This window comes from Dermacentor andersoni, chromosome 4 (assembly GCF_023375885.2).
Source record: "Dermacentor andersoni chromosome 4, qqDerAnde1_hic_scaffold, whole genome shotgun sequence".
Classification (NCBI taxonomy): domain Eukaryota; kingdom Metazoa; phylum Arthropoda; class Arachnida; order Ixodida; family Ixodidae; genus Dermacentor; species Dermacentor andersoni.
In genome coordinates, this window is record NC_092817.1 from 7,239,512 (window position 1) to 7,258,513 (window position 19,002).

General features: G+C 44.8%; 1 protein-coding gene across 2 annotated transcripts in view; it reads left to right on the plus strand.

The window, feature by feature from the left end:
• The window catches only part of LOC126535912 (multidrug resistance-associated protein 1-like), a 335,731-nt gene that overhangs the window by 57,395 nt on the left and 259,334 nt on the right, over positions 1-19,002 (plus strand). For both annotated transcript variants that reach the window (XM_050182763.3, XM_055073342.2), the window contains one exon: positions 6,028-6,198. In XM_050182763.3, coding sequence (XP_050038720.1) covers positions 6,028-6,198 — 171 coding nt within the window. The remainder of the gene's footprint in view (positions 1-6,027; positions 6,199-19,002) is intronic.

Genomic DNA, 19,002 nt, shown 5'->3' on the forward strand with positions numbered 1-19,002 from the left:
ATGATCTTTCAGCTTCGTGATATTTTACCCATGCGCTATGTGTCCCCTGAGACTTGGCTGAGCGGTAAAGACGCTTCTTTTTGTTTTCCAAGCGTTTCAGTGTTAGTAAACCATGGCTTTTGTGAATTAGAGTGAAACCTAATTTGGGGGATGAATCTATTAGTTAGACTTTCTAGTTTGTCTTGGAACAGTAACCAATTTTCTTTAACACTGCGGGGAATGAAAACGTGACGAGAAGACTTGAAAAAACTCGTTAAGTTCATTATTTATGGCGTTATAATTTCCTTTGTCATAAAGACGGATGGTTTTATGGTATTTGCGGTGCCAGTTTGGCGTAAGGAGAAGGTTAACGTGAATTACTTTGTGGTCGGTTACTTCAGGTAGGTATGTAATGGGCTGAACACTGTCTGGGTGATTGGTTAATAAGAGATCTAAAATATTTGCACAGTTCTGTGTTACGCAGGTAGGTTCAAGTATTACTTGAGTAAGGTTGAGGTTGTTGAAAAAATTTAGCAATTCCCTTGTTTCTCCATTGTTACCTATAGGTGCAGGCTGGTTATGCCAGTCACTATTTGGAAAATTAAAATCGCCGAAGAGGAAGGTATGTGAATTAGGGTGCTTTGTGGACAGCTGACTTAGTACGTTATTGAGCTGACGGGAAAAATCCTGGCTACTATGTGGCGGCCTATAACAAATGCCTAGTAAAACTGTGTTAGGTGCTGCATGGAAGATTAGCCACAACATTTCGAGGTCAGATGAATCTTGTATTAGGGAACATTATAAACCTTGGCTGACAGCAATGAGTACGCCCCCTCCTCATGAATCTTTATGGTCTTTCCGAAAAACTTGAAAGTTTGGTAGATCAGTCAGTATTTCGTTGTCTGTCATGTCACTCAGCCAAGTCTCAGGTAGTATAAGTAGGTTGCTGCTTGATGACGAAACAAGGCTAGAAATAATGTTACGCTTTGGAATAAAACTACGAAAGTTAATGTATATAACGGAGAGCAAGAGGCTAGATAAAGAAGTGTTCTTATGCCTGCATACGCCAGATTTGTAATGTTGAGCAAGCCTGTAGGAATACGATATTCCACATGGAAAATGTTAAATTTATGAAATAATTCCAGAGTATTTTTGTAGCAGGAGAAGTCTGTGTTTTTGAGGGTTGTCTGTGAGCAGACTAATGCACCACAACTCAGTATCGAGGAATAAAAAGATGTATATATTACGTTTATCGACACTAGAAAAGATGAACAGTGATGGTGCATAAAGCTGCATATGAGAAGGCTTCCTGACAAGGTAATTAATGTGACCTTCCCATGAAATGTTTCCTGAAAAGTAGATTCCTAATGTTTTAAAAGAGTAAGCAACCTTTACGTCAGTGTTAGTTGTCATAAGGGGTGAAAGATGGAAAGATTTTTGATGTTGGTGGAACATTACAGCTTTAGTGTTTTGAACATTCAATTTTAAGAGTTTTCAAGAGCTGAGGTATTAATTAGTGCTAATGTCTTATTGCCCCTTTCAGCCAACTCGACACCTGAAACCCCTGAAAAGAATAAACCAGAGTCCTTGGCATACATGATGTACTTTGATGAACTACCATTATATAGGAGTTCATTAACGTATAGTATAAAAAGGAAGGGACCCAATATGCTCCTTTGAGGATCACCCAAAGTTAGTGGTTGTACTGAAGAATGATGTTGGTTAATATCAATGAATTGTGTCTAGAAGTCTATATTTTTATTTTTAAAATGTTCTAGTATGAATTTCTTCTCAGTAAGGAGCGCTAGTTTAGTTAGCATGTTTGGACGGAAACCATACTGTGACAAAGTTAGTACAGTCAACGTCCGATTTTTCAGCTCCCGAGGGGCCGCGAAAATGTCTGAAAAATTGGGCAGCCCGGAAAAATGAATGCATTCCTTTTACTGTCCTCAGGGGCTCAAATCGCCACAGGCATATCCGAAGTAGCTGTGAAAGCCTGGCAGTACACTTATTAGGCGTATTGGTGGTCGTACTGGGATAGGAGACAGCAGGTGCACGGTGTATAATGAAGAACTACAAGTGTCCCATGACAATTGCGCCTTCCCACTGTTGATATGCTTCACCGCGTCACAGTAATGTATTAAGGCGAAGCTAACTTTCGGGAACCGGCATTATGCAACGCGTCGTGTTTTCCGAACATCGAAGCCACTGGCGAGGATTACAAAGGCGGAGTCTGCACCATTATTAACAGCGGCGAATTGTTTTAATGAAAAACATGACACCGAACAGCAAGAAGCTTGGTAGTGAACGTCGAAGTAGCTAGGCCTGGCGATGCCACGATGGTGGCTATGGTTGCCAGCAGATCTGTGTGTGAGAGCGACTGTTCAAGGTGGCGAGATAATCAAAATGGCAGCGGTAGTGGCTTAGATCAATGCTGTTTTGGACCTGTGGTCATAACAAAATGTTCGAAAAATTGGACGGTGAAGGATTTTCACTTCCGAAATTTCTGCCGTTCATATACATTGACTCTAAGGGGTACCGTGGCAGTACCACGAAGGCGCCTGAAATATCCTGCACATCCAGAAAATTGGGTGTCCAGAAAATCGACTGTTGACTGTATTTGTTAATGATCAAAGAAACATGTCATGGGCTAAAGGATTATTTTTTCACAGCCTTTAGAGAACAGTGGCAGAATAGGAATGGGCTGATAATTAGACATACCATCCTTGCTTCCCTTTTTAGAAATCACAACAATCCTAGCGGATTGCACGTTATGCAGAAACAGGACAGATAAGAAATGTTAAATATGTGTTAGGCAGTGTGCTGTGAGATCAATCCTGTATTTGACTGGTCCTATCCGCTGGCCAAATGCGTCTTCTTGTAGTGTGTCTAGACACCTGGCTCGTATGAACTTAGTATAAATTTGATCTCGCTTTCTTAGTGGCTTTTAACATGCCTGTGGTGACCTACTGCTTGGAAGCGTATTTTGGTTGGGTAAATGTTTTCTGTAATATGCTCTATTGTAAATGTCTGTGTATATTTTAATAAATTTGTCATGTGCCTTTTGAGGATTACTCTCACTGAGCACAGAGTCCCAGTTAATATTAACTAAACACTCACAAAATTTTTATTATCTTTCTGGGTTTATAACCCAGTAATTGGTTTGTTGTCTTGCCTGCTTGTTCACCTTGATGATATTGTCAAAAGACACAAACATTGGCAAGTGATCACTTATGGCTTAATTAAATGACATCATACCTGGTAATCTCAGTATCTGAATTTATTATCAAAAGATCTGTGAGCATTTGAGTGGTTGTTATTCTTTTACGTGATGTAATAACATCCTGGCAGTTTTCAAAATCCATTTTCATGCTACTGTCACCAAGGAGGTCGAGGTTGGAATCATCACCTAAGATTATGTTGCATTTTTAATAATGAACAAATTCTATGATAGAGCCCATAAAAGAAAAAAGATGAAGGATTGGCACAGGGCGGACAATTACAGACAGGAATTATATTCAGGCATATGATAAACATCATGCTCCATGGTAAACTAAGTTTCAAAAAGCATAATAACATCAAATACACAGTCAAGCTCACGAAAAACAAAATCTAGATTACTGTATTTGTTCCTGAAATTCTGCACATTAAAATGAACACAATTAAAGCATAGCCCTCTTTCGTTAGCTGTAAACTTACTCAGTTCTTATATGTTTAAACAACTGTTAGATATGGAAGCCATGGCGAATGGCAAATAAATTTTGTAAAATCATGTCCATTACAAACTGTAATCACTGCATTCGATTGCAAACATAGAAGCTTGTTTTCACTTCGTCTGACACGACCCATGTCATTTTGTTTTCGGTTGCTGATTCCGAGGCATAGCAAAAAGGCACCTACACAGATTATCAATTGCCACAATAGCAGGCATCGTTGACAGTTTTCTCCCAATTGAGCACACATTGGCACTGTTTATTTGCAGCTTCAAGTACGATTTGTGAGTTATTCCACTGTTCATATGCATAATAAAGCTCAGATAGGTTAATTTGTTGCCGCCGTGAATACTACCAAACGTTGTCAAGATCTCATTCTTTATAGTGATTACCTGAGAGCTGTCTGATTTTCTAGCATAGATTTTCTTGTTTCTGCTCCAGACATACTTCCAGCCACTTTCCCTTTTCTTAGAAACAGCCATGGCCACAAGGCGCTTGAGAGTGGGCCACAAGTGTTCGTTGACAAAAACTGGCAATGTCGAAGCATTCCCGAAACCTTTGTTGTTAAGCTGTAGCTTCCTTGCCTTCTCAAAGAATGCGTCTCTCTTTTGACGTCGGGTAAATGGCACATCGTTTTTCGCCTTTCGTTTAGACAAAATGCGATGTTAAGCCTATATATTCTCAGTTGTTAAAAGTACACCAGAGAGCACTCCGAGCTTGTTGACAATGTCACTGACATTTTCATTGGGCTTCTCTTCGATTCCATTTGGTTCCCTTGATTTCAGTATTCTGCTCCAAGAGCAATAGACGAGACTCTGTATCGGTGAGGAATTTTCGGATTCCATCTAATTCAGCCTGCAACGTACTGATTTCATCTTTCAGAGTGGCATTTTCAGGGCTGATAGTGTTGTGAAATTTCTGCATTCCCTCGAACGCTTCATTCATGTGCTTCATGCTGTGAGCCTTTTCATGGGATTCGATTTGAAACATTCGGATCTCAGCACACAGTTACCCCTCTACCACCTCTCATGCAGCTTTATTTTCAAGGCACAGCTCTTCCCATAAGGCATTTACCGCCTTCTGAATTGTGGCTATGTTAGTACACACAACAGCCACACACAAAAAAAGAAACAGATATGCTACATGCACTATACAGTAAACGATGGCAGCAGTGGCAGCAAAGTATGCAAAATGGTACTGACAGAGAAAAAAATAAGACCAACCTGCAAACATAACAGATAAGGTGTCAAATTGTGCCCACCACACTTCCGCTGCTGCCAAGGAGTTCGTACCATCCTCAGTAGGTCTTTTTAATGTTGCCGACGGTCACCGGTGGTGGTGCTGAAGTTGCACAGAAGCCAGGAAAAAGTTTTCTCCAGCACACAGGTTTCAGCAGCATGGAGAAAAGCAGGTGCTAGGGCAATGCTCTTCCTACTATGTAAGACAGGCACCGAAGGTATGTGAGCAGCTCCAATGGCAAACATAACACATAAGGCTTCAAGGTGTGCCTGTCATTCTACAACTGCTGTCAAGATGTTTCCCAGATCCAAAGAAGGGCAGAAGTGTCCAAATTCCCACACTAAGACTGCTGCAATTGTGAAAGCAATGGTCCAACATGTTATAATTATTAAGCAATGTTGTCAGATGTCTCCATGTGGGTTCTAGTGTGGATCGTAGCAATGATACTGGCAATGACGCTGAACTCTACCTACTTGTGACGTTTCTCAAAAGGATTGTTTGCACAATCCTGTTGCGATGCTTGCTTTGGAGCATGGCTCATCTTTGCACTCACCTACTGTCTCTGCAATGTGTGTTTAAAGGGTTTGTTTATAGTTGAGACAGTATTAAATGGAGAATGCTATATTTTATCCAGTTATTTCACCTTAAGTATTTTTCATCAAATTTTGCTGTTTTTGCCTGTGGTCGTAAGTATATGTGCAACTTTTGAGGGTTGGCAAGTATGGATGCGGCAGCCGCCGCTTCACTTACCTTCTCTCATAAATGTAGGGAAGACGGCATGCCACATTGGTTACTGCCTCCTACGCTGTAATTATTTTCTATATTGTGAGGAAGGATTGGTACCCTAATTGGGCAGTAAAGAAAATGTCACAAACATGATTGAGTGTGGGTATAGCACAATATTGTAAACTAAATGAAAACATAAGTCAGCCTAGTCCTTACTCTCACTGTGGATGTTACCTACATCATGCAGAACCAAGCTCACACTTTTAGATTACTGTTGCCTGCTTTTGGGGGGAGGTCCATCTCTGTCTTAATTTTATCTGATGTGTCAGTTTGTGTCTAAATGTGAAAATCTTTCTATTTTAACATCAAGGACACTTGTTGATGAGCAAGGCTTGTTCATCAGGACAGCACCAACACAGACTCAGAAACAGCGATCCCTTTACTGGGTGGTCTTTAAGGTCTGCAGGTTTCAGCTACTTGCATCAACAGTCCTTGAAATCTTAGGCGTGTTAGTCAGCTTTCTACCACCTTATATGTTAAGGTAAGTGCCACTCATTGTTCGTAACCTCATATAACAGTTTAGGAATTATGTGTGCCTTGGTTCAGGCTGCACACAGTGACACATTCTGCACATTGATTATGTTCCACACCATGGCCTGTGCATTTTGCTTCTCTTTTGCATACTTGTAGAAGTGTGAAAAGTGTCAACTTTTTGCTTAGGCACTTTAGAGCATGCCTTTTACGAGCGATCAAACATTTCATTTAGGCACTGTATATGTGTAATACAGTGGAATCTCGATGATACGAATCTCACGGGGTCACGAAAAATATTTGTATTAGCCAAAATTCGTATCATCGAAATACAATTAAAGCTAGCTAAATTAAGGAGTCAGAGGTGAACTCACTCAGGCATACGTATGTAAAAAGCATTTATTTCTTGAAGAAGAAGTCTTTAATGTCCTTCTGCTTCTTTTTCTTTGTCAGGTCACTTAGCAGACTTTGTTCAAATCCATAAAAACATGTGCACATGTCATCGCTGATTTCATCCATGGCCATAGCACACCTCAGAATGTTGAGCGCATGCAGCGTTTCAGCCACCAATGGTGGTCCTTCGCCATCGCCCACGTCTACGTCGACGCCATCATCGCTAGAATCAGCAGCCTCGCATGTGGCCTCTTCGACAATATCTTCTACCGTGCACGCACCACAGGGGGCGAGATTGTCATCTGCCATGCAAAAGTCATCAGCTGTGCACTCGACATTAAGCCGTTCCCAATCCTCAATTGTATCTTACGGCTCTGGGGGCACCTCTTCTGGACTCCCAAAGAAGTCGCATTTGCCGAAGCAGTTCACTACGGTAGTCAAAGTTATCCGATGCCATGCCATAGCTATAAAATGGATGGCGTCCAAGAGGCTTATTCGCAGGTCGCCTTCATCCTTTCGATCAATTTTAGCAAGTAGGTGGCACACAAAAAGGCTCTTGAAATGGTGCTTTGCATTCTTTATAATCCCAGCATCAAGGGGTTGCAGGTGCGTCGTCGTGTTCGCGGGTAAAAAGACAAGTTTGACGTTTTGAAGTGTTACTTGCCTCAGGTGGGCGGCGCACTGGTCAAGAAAGAGAACAATCTTCTGATTCTTGCGAGCCATCCTCCTGTCAAGGAGTGACAGAAACTCTTCAAACAGCGGCGCCGTCATCCATGCCTTTTTGTTTGCGCGATAGACACACAGCAAATGACTCTCACACTTGAAGCACCGGGGCTTTTGAAACTTGCCAACTACCGTGAGCTTAAGTTTCTCCGATCTGTTGGTGTTACAGCATAAGAGAACCGTAATGCACTCTTTGCTTTTTTGCCTCCTTTGCATGCTTTGCCTTTTAAACAGAAGCTCTTCTTGAATTGCAGGTTAAAAAACAGACCTGCCTCATCAGCATTAAAAAGATCATGAGGCTCATACTCTGCGATGAGTCACGGCAGCTTCACTAGCCAGTCGCTGACAACTGCCTCGTCAGATTTTCTCGCTTTGCCGTGAATGCTCTTATAAACGAGACCATCCCTAGTCTTAAAGCGCTGCAGCTGCCCACCTAAGGCCTGGAATCCATCGATGTGCAGAGCAAGTGCAAACTTGTCGGCTTTCTCCCGCAAAACTTTACCGTCAATATTTACACCAGCTGCGGTTACTTCTTTAAACCAAGTCAGGAGAGTCTCCTCAAGCTTCACGTGCTGAGCGGTCTTTGCTTGCTTCACGTTGACATTGAATGAAAGCACATTTTTCATGATAGAGTCTCGCTGTGCAACAATTGTGCTCAGTGTTGACGTTGCGAGGCCTAGCTCCTTAGCCAACTCTGTCTGCTTCCTCTTGGGATCCTCATCGACCTTTTGAAGAATGTCTAATTTTTCTTTAAAGGAGAGCGCTTTCTGCTTGCGAGACATAGCTCGCTGCGACTAGGCAAAATGGCGCAAGCACAAAGAACGCGGCCCGAAGCACAGCAGCCACTCCATCCTATTGCACGCGGAAAAGGAGGGAAAGCAACAAAAGCGCCACCTCTTCAAACTCTTCCCGCCCAGTCGCGGCCACCGCACTGTCCAGCGCTGCATCCGTGCCTCCGCACCAAAAAAGAAAGGCAGAAATCACGTGACTGCACGCTGTTCTCTTTGGCGGCCATCGGTGGAGCAGCATTTATTCGTATCAACCGACGCGGGTCGAAAATCGATTCAAAACAATCGTTCTCTAGCATGTTGCAAAGTAATGAGGCTCGGCCGGGACCACAGAAAATTCGTATCATCCGGAAATTCGTATTAGCCGTGATCGTATCATCGAGATTCCACTGTAATTAGCTGTTATTGTGCAGAACAAGGCACTTTTATGTCTATGACACTTTTCATCTAGATGCCCTTGTCAGTAAGTGGTTAGTGCTGGCCATAAGGCTGTTTCACATGGTGCGATTTTCAGTCAGCGACACAGCGAATTCCATTGCTCAGCAACCGCCACGACGTCATGGGCTCTCCGCGACTAGATTCCAACAAGTTTGTCGCGCCGTCGCTGAGTCGTAGTAATCGGCACGATGTGGTAGAGGCAATGTGTGACTAAGCAATGCGCTGCCCACATAGGCGCTTTCCTGTTTTACCGCGCGTTGGTAGCTCTGTGGAGTAGTGTCATGTGCCCGTATTAGTTATGTTTTAGTTATGTACCCACCAGCATCTGCAGCTTAGGAGCTTCATAGACATTTTGTTTTTCTTCCGCTTACACAATTCATTTAAAAGGAAAAGCTGCATGCTATCCATGTCAGGAGAAGGACGCCGCTTCAACATAAGGCACATACCCACTCGATCGCCACTGTCGTCAACCTCTTCACCACTACTGATTGTGCCAGCTTCTTATACATGCACACTCAACAGTAGCTTGTTCTTGCAAAAGCAAATACTTATCCAGGAAAAAAGTTGTGGCTTCCATAGTAACAACGAAACCAGAGTGTACTAAACGGAACCACCCCACCGACGCTGCACAAGCCGCACGCTCATACTTGCGGTGTTGTGAAGCGTCTCATTCACCGCATCTGCAAGCTGTCGTAAATTTTCCACGCTTTTAAACATTAAAGAATGGTGTGCTTATTCTATTATCGAATAATAATAGGAAAAATCGAATATTTGACTAGTTTCCATGTTGTTTTTATTTAACGATGCAGGCAGCAACCTCACGCATTGCTGTGGCGGAAATCACGCTGCCACAAACGCATGTGAAAGCTGTCAGCGAAAATCGCTCTGCGACGTGCACAGCAGAAAGATTTTTTCGCCCCAATTGCATCATGTGAAACAGCCTATAGATGTGCCACATGTTCCCGATAACCAGTAATACTCTACTTAAGAGTGTGTGTGGCACACAGGTACACACTACATGCTGCAAGTGGCCTGTATTATGAATCTTTTGGTTATCTGCATGTGTTCTGTGCATTGCTGCTCTTTTTGTGGGGTTCCAAGCGCACAAGTGCTGCTTAGTCTTCCAGTGAAAACTGTGGTCTGACGTTAGGGACGATTTTAGTGGCCGCACTTATGGGGCCCATCCATTGTACACAGTGTACTGTGCTTCAGCTGAGGTGTCAGAAAATGCCCAACTAAAGGACAAAAGAGATAACAGAGCGATTCCTTCAGTATAACTTGGGCTGTGTTGCTGAAATGTGTAAGGGGACAAATGATTAGCATTTATCAGATAACGTTTCAACTGGGTAGCACAGGAACTGCATGGTAATAGAAACACTCAGCGCTCCCGGGGTGTTCTCCATGCCTATTTCAAGGTGCACAAAATTGTAATGCTTTAAGACAAAAAATTCCAGTTTATTTGATGCATCAAGCTGAAACTTCAACCTCCACAGCATGCAACTTCCACTGGCTAAGAAACCATCCCTTGGTGATGTGAAACATGCACAACCATTTTCATTGGGGAAAGAGTGCACTAGCTCGAACAACGTTCGGCACTTGCAGCCACTAAGCCAAACAGTGATGATGGCACTTCAGGTCACCAAAGAGTGCTTGTTTCAGCAGTGGCAGTTGAGTGTTGCTCAGTCTAGGCAAGATGAGAGTGTGTGGGGAGTTTCAAATGTGCTCTTTCGATAAAAGAATGACAACACAGTATTACAGACAATCAAAAGAGCATTTATTGCGCCTTTTATACACCATTGCCAGCTAACCGAATTACAGTAATGGAACATCACGATGGGTGTTGATCAATCAAGTATGTTTGACTCACCAGGACAGGATATAGAGTGAATATATTTTCCCCAAGCCGGACACCAATGCCCAATCATTTGTGTGAACCCTTTAACATACATTGAAAACATGTGTCCTCGAATTGGAAAGATGTCTCTGTAAATACGTTTTGCCACTAGAAACGTACTGGTAGCAGTTTACAAAACTAGTAGGCTTCCATTATGTCAAAAATTGCAGCACATCGAATGAGTTGGTATCTATATACAGTGAAGCCTTATGCGAGTGCATAAAAAGTTGAAACAGGAGCACACAGGCATGCACGTGCACACATGCGAACATGCACACAAATTATACCAACCCTTTCTTTAAGCGGAGTTGTTGACTACTACTGAGTACGACGGATGCCTTGAACGCTTTGTGATTCCAGAGGCAGCGTGCACATTCGTAGGTAGCGTGATTCGAATCTATTTGCAGCAGCAGCAGCATTGGCATCACATATGAATTATTTAGTTGCTCACATCTACACGAGGCAGGTGCCTCTGGCATGCGCCAGCACAGGCTAGTGTACGTAGATATTAAAAAAATACTACACTAAGAGATTAATCGTGTCAGTTTGTTCTCTCTCTCAGAAGGCTAAGACTTTACCGGTCTACGCGTTCGCTTGTCGTCACAGTTTGGTAACTTGGACATGATCCTGCGATACGCTCCTGTCGTAGAGACAGCCATGGACCAGACCAAAGATTGCTCAAGGCCAGAAACCTTTCAAGGCACGCGGTGACCTCTCCTGTTCAGCCATCGTTGTCTGTCTCCCACAGTACTGGGACCGGCATACCTCAGCATGGTTTCTTCAGGCGGAATCTCAATTCCAAGTAGCTGGTATCCACTCCAGAGCCTCAAAGTCTCATTATGCTGTTGCAGTGTTCTCACCCACCACTATTGACGAAGTAGCAGATTTGTTGAAAGCCCCACTGTCTACCGCCACCTATGACAATCTCAAGGCAACCCTGCTACAGCCCACAGCACCTTCACAGCATTCTTGCATCCAACAGCTTTTTTCCGATGAAGAACTCAGTGACCGATGCCCTAGTCAACTTCTTTACCGAATGAGGCAGCTGCGCAGAGGCAATGCGAGATCCATTGACAACACGCTCTTGTGCAAATTCTTTTCTTTTCTTTCTTTTTTGCAATGACCCCTGTCTAACGTGCAGATAGTCTTAGCAACAGCTTCTACCATGGATCTTACCAGGCTTGCTGTGTTGGCCAACAAGGTCATGCAAGTAGCCACCTCAAGCATTGCTGCCACAACATCGTGTTCGGGTGACAATACAACCGCCCTGAGAACCCTTTGTTGTATCGTAAGGTAGCTAGGTCAGGTGGCCGCATGCACCGAGCCACACTCGGGGGCCCTCCATCCCAGAAGTACAACCGTGAGTCCAATCGTCTGCGATCACATCGCTCCCTGTGCTGTTTGACAGCACCAGTCTTTTTATTGCAACTGTGACGTCATGTATGACGTAACCCACTGGATAGCAAACGGAACTGAAACCAGAAACCAAAACCAACTACACAACAACAAAACACCCTTCCCTGGTCTTCAGCAGCACAATCTCCGCTCGACTCCTTGTGTGAGTGTCTGGAACACATCATCTGTGCAACGGAACATCGCCGCACGTCTTCTCATCACCCACGAACCCACGCACCCATAGTTCCAGCAAATCAAGATGCACAGGCACCCGCCATGAAACATCACCTACAACCATCGTCGTTCTGGAAAAGGCGCTTGTCACTGTCGGCGTCTCTGTGCTTGGCAGGGAAACAGTCCGGCTGACCTTGTGGGGTTCTCACACCCGTGCTCTTGGGACAAAGGAATGACAACACAGTAGTGCAAACAATCACAAGGGCATTTATTGCACCTTTCATAGATCAATGCCTGTTAGCCGAGTTGCTATCCCCAAAACATGCCGATGGGCGCGCGACAAATCTAGAAGTCCGACTTACTGCGACCGGATCACGAGCGAATATGTTCGCCCCATGCTGGATCCCAACGCCTGGTCGTTCGCGCGTACAGTCACGCGAACGGTGGCGCGTTCGAAGGCGGCCACGCGAGACGGTCTCGCAGAAGCATGGATCGACGCATGCGCGGGACGTCCGCCGCGCTCGCCGGCGCACCGCCTAAGAGAGACCCTTATCTTTCCCGCACCCCCAAGTAACCCTGCCGTGAGGCGGCGCTAGCAGCGCAACACTCGCGCCATCTCTTGCACTGTGCCTCAACCACTCCGACCGCCGCAGGCGCCTGACCACGCGGCGACGCCGCACTGCAGAAGACAGGAGCCATGCGGGAAAACAAGATATCAGGGGACGCGCGAGAGTCGCGCGTCCCCGCTACCTCTAACGGCAATGAGTGGTCTGGCCAAACACGCCAGCCACCTTTTCTAAGTGGCAGAGCTCCGAGTCAACAGTTTTTAGTCGACACAGGAGCTGACGTAAGCGTTATTCCCACCCAACACTTCGACCGAAAAGCGACGCCTGTGCCTTTTCTGCAAGCCATCAACAGCACCAGGATTCATTTTTTTCGTCACGCTGCATAGTGCGAAACCTTGGTCTTCAGTGAGCGTCCTGCTCAATTTTCTGTTTGCAGATGTCAGTCTTGCACTCATTGGAACAGACTTCTTGCACAACTATGGATTCCTTGTTGATGTGCAATGACGCTATCTCATAGACTCTGTTACCCAGCTGTCCATTCCTAGCATCCCAGCAACAAGCACATTGCAGATTGCGCCTTTTGCAGCCATGTTGGACGAACCATTTGCTGAGCTCCTACACAAATTTCCCACTTTGACGCACCTGCCGCACTGGATGCAATCGGTGCAACATGACAAGTGCCATCACATCATTGCCTCCGACCCACTAGTCTATTTCCAACCCCGGCGTTTGTCCCCAGAGAAACCCAAGATCGCTCGCGTGAAGTTCGAACATATGCTGCAACATGGCATTATCCACCCTTCCTCCAGTAATTGGGCATCACCACTTCACATAGTGCCTAAGAAGACTGGAGACTGGTGCCCCCGCGGCAATTATCGGGTGCTAAACAACTTTATAGTTCCTGATCGCTACCCTCTCCTGAACAATCGGGACTTTATGGTAGCATTGCACGGTGCCACAAAATTTTCTAAGATCGATCTTGTTCATGCCTATCATCAACTACTGGTCGCTGCAAGAGACATGCCCAAGACCGCCATCAATACACCGTTCGGCCTTTTTGAATTTCTCTGCATGCTGTTCGTTCTACGGAACGCTGGCCAACCCTTTCAGCATTTCATCGATTCCGTCACTCGATGCCTTCCTTTCGTTTTTACATATATTGATGACCTTCTCATCGCAAGCTCTTCCTTGGAAGAACATCTTCAACACTTGCAGTTGTTGTTTTCGCGCTTTGCCCGTAAAGGGATTGTCATCAATGCCGCCAAGAGCGACTTCAGTCGACCGGAACTCGAGTTCCTCGGGCATATCGTTGACGTTAACGACATGCAACCACTGTCACCCAAGATTCGCATTATCGAGGACTTTCTACGAATGACCACATTCACTAAGCTTTGCCGTTTTCTCGGGTTTGTCAGTTTCTACCCCCGATGCATTCCCGATTGCACACGACTTGTGGCTCTGCTAAATGCTGTGCTGGGAAACAAGCGTAAGCAAGTGCTTCATTTGACTGAAGAGACCACCAATGCTTTCACAAGAGTCAAGTCTGGCCTAGCCGACACCACACGACACCAAACGGCACTGTTGGTGCTGTTCTGCAGCAATTCATCATCACTGTGTGGCATCTACTCGCCTTTTCCTCCAAGAAACTGAAGCCTGCGCAGTCCCGCTACAGTGTGTTTGGCCGTGAATTGCTTGCCATTTACCTGGCTATCAGACATTTTTGCCATTTCCTTGAAGAATGTGCATTTACTGTCTTGACAGAACACAAGCCCGTTGTGCATGCAATGAACCATTCTGTGTCCTGTTATTCACCCCCTGAGAGTCGACACCTTTCCCACATCTCGAATTTTATAGCAATGTTCCGTCATATCAAGGGCACCGAGAACGTTCCAGCCGGCGTTCTGAGTTGCGTCAATGTTGTTTCCACGTAAATATCAGAATCATCATGTCGACTTACTTGCCAGTCAACAGCGTGACGATGCCGAACTTTGTACCCTGCGGAATTTGTCAGTCTCCCTGAAATTAGATGACATCGTTTTGATTCTAGATCGTATGTCCGTTGTCTGTGACACTTCTACCGGCATTTCTCGACCATACATTTCGGCATCCTATTGCAGATTACTATTTGAAACCGTGCACAACTTGTCGCATCCTCTAATATGCGCGACACAGAAGCTTCTTTTTAGTCATTTTGTTTGGCTTCAGCTAAACACACAAGTTTGCGACTGGGTTCGCTGTTTGCTTTGTGTCAACGCTCCAAGATGAAGCATCACCCCATCTACCTGCCAAATCTTTCCTCCCACCGGATGCTCATTTTGACACCGTGCACCTGGACCTCATTGGCTCTCTCGTACCTTTGAAAGATTACTCCTGCATACTGACATGCATCAACCACTATACACAGTGGACAGAAGCTACACCCATACCTGACAACTCAGCGCCTACTGTTGCAGCCGTTTTCGTGTCTACATGGATTGCAAGGTTCGGCTGCCCATTCGACAATAGTCACTGATTGCAGTCGGTGGTTCTACTCAGCACTCTTCAACAAGCTACTCAAGCTTCTTGGAACGACATATTTTCGCACGACTGCTTACTATCTGCAGTCAAGTTTTGGTCAACATTTTCACTGGCATCTCAAGTCCTTATGGCACATAAATCGCCCAAAAAGTGGGTTTTAAATTTGCCTCTCGTCTTACTTGGCATCAAAGCCACGCTCAAGAGCGACCTAGGTTGCTCCTGTGCAGAGCTAGTCTATGGCACTCACACCTTCCATGCGATTTCTTTGTCGCCACCAGCAAAAGACCTATGCCGTCACCTGCCGACTATGCTGCCAAACTGCAAGCTTTCTTCAGCCAGGTACACCTGGTTACGTGTCAACACCACAAAGGCATTAATTAGATGTTTGCCATGAGGTAAACCCCCACGCCTACCATCATCCATCAACGCCTACCCAGACGTCAGTGCAGCGTGGACACCGACTTGATGGGTCCATAAGAGGCCACTACCCCCACCACAACCGACCGAACTAATGACGAAAGGGGGGGGGGGGGCAACATCAAATGCCACCAAACAACGACGGTGATTCTGGAATTACAGGTTGCTATACTGGCGCGTATTCTACACCATCTATCTTCGGAGGCGGGGTTACTGCGGAGCGTTGCGATAGCATGGGCATGGCATTGCAACAATTTCAACGATTTTGATTTGCTGCTAGACAGTCTTCAGATTCCCTACTCGACTTGCCTAGGGAAGATGACGGTATTAAAAGCGAAGACTTTTTGTGCAGTAATGAGAGAGGGCCCTGATGTGAACTCGGATGTTTAACTTGCTCTTGCATGGAGTAGGCTTCCATAACTGGAGCTTTGTAACTAAGCCAACAAACCCTTTTTCCTTCATTCCTACTACCTGACGTATTCATCAATGGGCTTGGTGGATTCCTTGCCCTAATGCCACCTTAAGCCACAACAGCCCTGTGCCTACAAATTCGCAAGAAGCAAGGTCTCTGTATGTTTCTCCCACACTCACTTCTGGTACCCACGTTTTCGTACGTAACTATGCCGTGCGGAAGCCTTTGCAGCCACACTACTCCAAACCATATTCTGTCCTCGAGCACTGTCCGACGACTTTTGTCATGAATGTCAGCAGCTGACCCAACAATTGCCCTGGAACATCTCAAGCCCGCCTACATTGAAGTACCTTCGCTGTCAGCACCACCAGTGTCTGACCCAACCCTGCTGCATTCCTTGATGTCACCTTCGTACGTGACTGCCAGGGCACGCCGTGTCACGTGGATTTTCCATCGCTAGTCGGACTTTCCTCTTCTCTAGGAGGGAAGCCATCTGTAGCAGCAGAAGCATCGGCGCCGCATCAGAAAACATAGATGCTCATGTCTATACGAGGCTGGTGCCGCTGACACATGCCAGCATGGGCTAGCATTCGAAGATATTAAAGAAAATGTTACACTAAGAGATCGATCATGTCGGTTTGTTCTCTCTTCAGGGGGGCCGAGACTTTACCGGTCGATTCGGTCGCTCGTCACCATTCATTCTATCCGCAAGAAGTGTTTCTTTTTTTCTTTCCCCTGCATAACCGGCATCGTGAGTGCAACGAAGCGAGCACCGTCTGGTGTTACTGCAAGGAACCCAGTTGTGCGCGCGCCGCGCATGTTGTCCTGTGATTGGTATTGGTTTATTCACCAAGGGAACAGCCAGGCCACAGCCATGGTCACAAACGCTGGTGAGCTTCGCAAGGACAAGCTTCGCTTTTAAAATTATATTTCGGTTGGCAATACTATGACAAAATGCTGACGAAACGTTGATGGAGTCCCACTATAAAGAGGCTCTTCACCATCTGCTCAAGTATTTGTTTTAGAAATTTTTCTAAACAGCGAAGGAAGAAAGTTTGTGAAATACAGAGTGTAGTGTTCGAGAGATATTAACAAACCAAATTTTTTCAGTTTAGGCATGTACAAACAACTATTTTAGTGCGAAAGAGGCATTGGGACATATGTGTCCCAGTGTACTGTAACAGAATGCTGGATATCACTTTGCAGTGTTTGCGTGAGGGTGGCTGTTTACTTTGTAATGCCTCCTTGCAATGAATAAATTTGTATAATTCATACCTTTACATGTCGACGGTTTCAGTTTAGATGAAAGCCTTTAGTTCTCAAAGTTAACCTGGAAAACAATGCAAACTCCTTATATTGGAAGAATAGATTATACAAGGTTTCATTTGATGACAGCGACAATGAATCTCCGTTAGAGCTTGTTGGAGAAGTTGTTGACAATGTTGGTGCAGAAATTGATACAGAACGCCCCAAGAACCCAGAACATCTAAATCTACAAAAAAAAAAGAAGAAGAAAAGAAAAAAGAAACACGAAAGGTGTGCCAATCGTAAATCTCACAATTTCGGCTCCTAGAAGCTATGTATACTGTATACAAACAAAACTGAGCTATTCACAGCTGATTGTGAAGTGCAACATTGGAAAATACACTGTATTCCCCAGTGCAAACAACCGGAGGATCTTATAACACCAGAAGTACTTTCTGTTGGTATGAAGTTCGAGGGCTTTAAAAAAATTATTGTAAAAGAAAGTATGCTGAGTATGCTGAGTAACGGTAACATCTTCATAAAATCAGGTGAAGAAGTAAGAGCCTTTCTAGTTTTTAATCATGCAATGAGCTAACACATCTTGCCAACTCAAGAATGTAACCTACAAAGTGGACTGAAGGTCAAAAATAATATACGTTCGAGTGATCTTTGAATTCCTATGCATTGGAATAAAAAATGTCTACATTAGGCATGTCAAACCGCAAGCTATCGAGCCCAATGTGCCCACTCTGACCTCACTACAATTCTGACAAGCAGCCACATTGGTTCTTATAGGAAACTTATAGAGATCAGAGCATAGCACATGTCTTGGGAAGATATATAGGTGCATAAATGTGCACACCAGATGAAGCTCCCACACACCAAATTACAAGAACTCCCACTCTAAAAAGGCTTGCAAATTGTGCCAACTCAAACCTTGAAAACCGCACATTTTCCTGTTATAACATTTGCAATGTTCACTTGGGCTGCCATACTACAAGAAATTCATAGGGTTTAACAATAAAAGCAGCTAAGAAGCCCGCATAAATGTTTGGTTCTCTTAAGGCACATGGGACACATATGTTCCAGAGAGTAACATATAAGATTGAAGAAATATATTTTAAAGGTGTTTTATTATAGTTTGGAAGGCACAAATGAAGAAAGATGCAATACATTGATCATTTTTGGCTCATTGGCTTATGCAGCTGATGGGGTTACGTACTAATGCTAGCTACCTGAATTACAACTAATGAAATAGGCCAGTAGGTGCATACGAATTGAGAAGGTCCAACTCACTGGGACAGGATATCGAGTGAATATATTCGCCCCATGCCGGACACCACCCAATCATTTGCGTGTACAGTCATGTGAATGGTGATGTGTTCGAACAAATGGGTTTGCCCATCCTGGTGCCCGTACCAAAGCCTTTCGCAGGACGTTCCCGCAAAGCGTGCCAACGAGTGCGCAACATGTCTATGTACACCACTGACCCCAAGTCAAAGAGGTGGTAGTTCGTTGTCCTTGTGCTCCAGTATCCACGCTGTCAGGTTGCGCTAGCTTCGGAACACCAGTGCCATCTCTGTTACAACTTGCAACTACACCGACTGCCGGTAATGCACCTCTACACAGGAAAGCTGGATTACAGGAGACGTGAGAGCCATGCAGGGAAAACAATGTCAGGGAATGTGAGATGGTTGAGCATCCACAAAAGTACATTTAGAAAGTGTGGTGAGTTCTTGCTATGATGAAGTGCTCACATTGTCCACTTGAAAAATTACTTTAGCAAAGCCGGTAGCTCTAACTTATGTGACGACATCATGCTGGTCTTGCATGATTTTCTGGCTTAATTTTA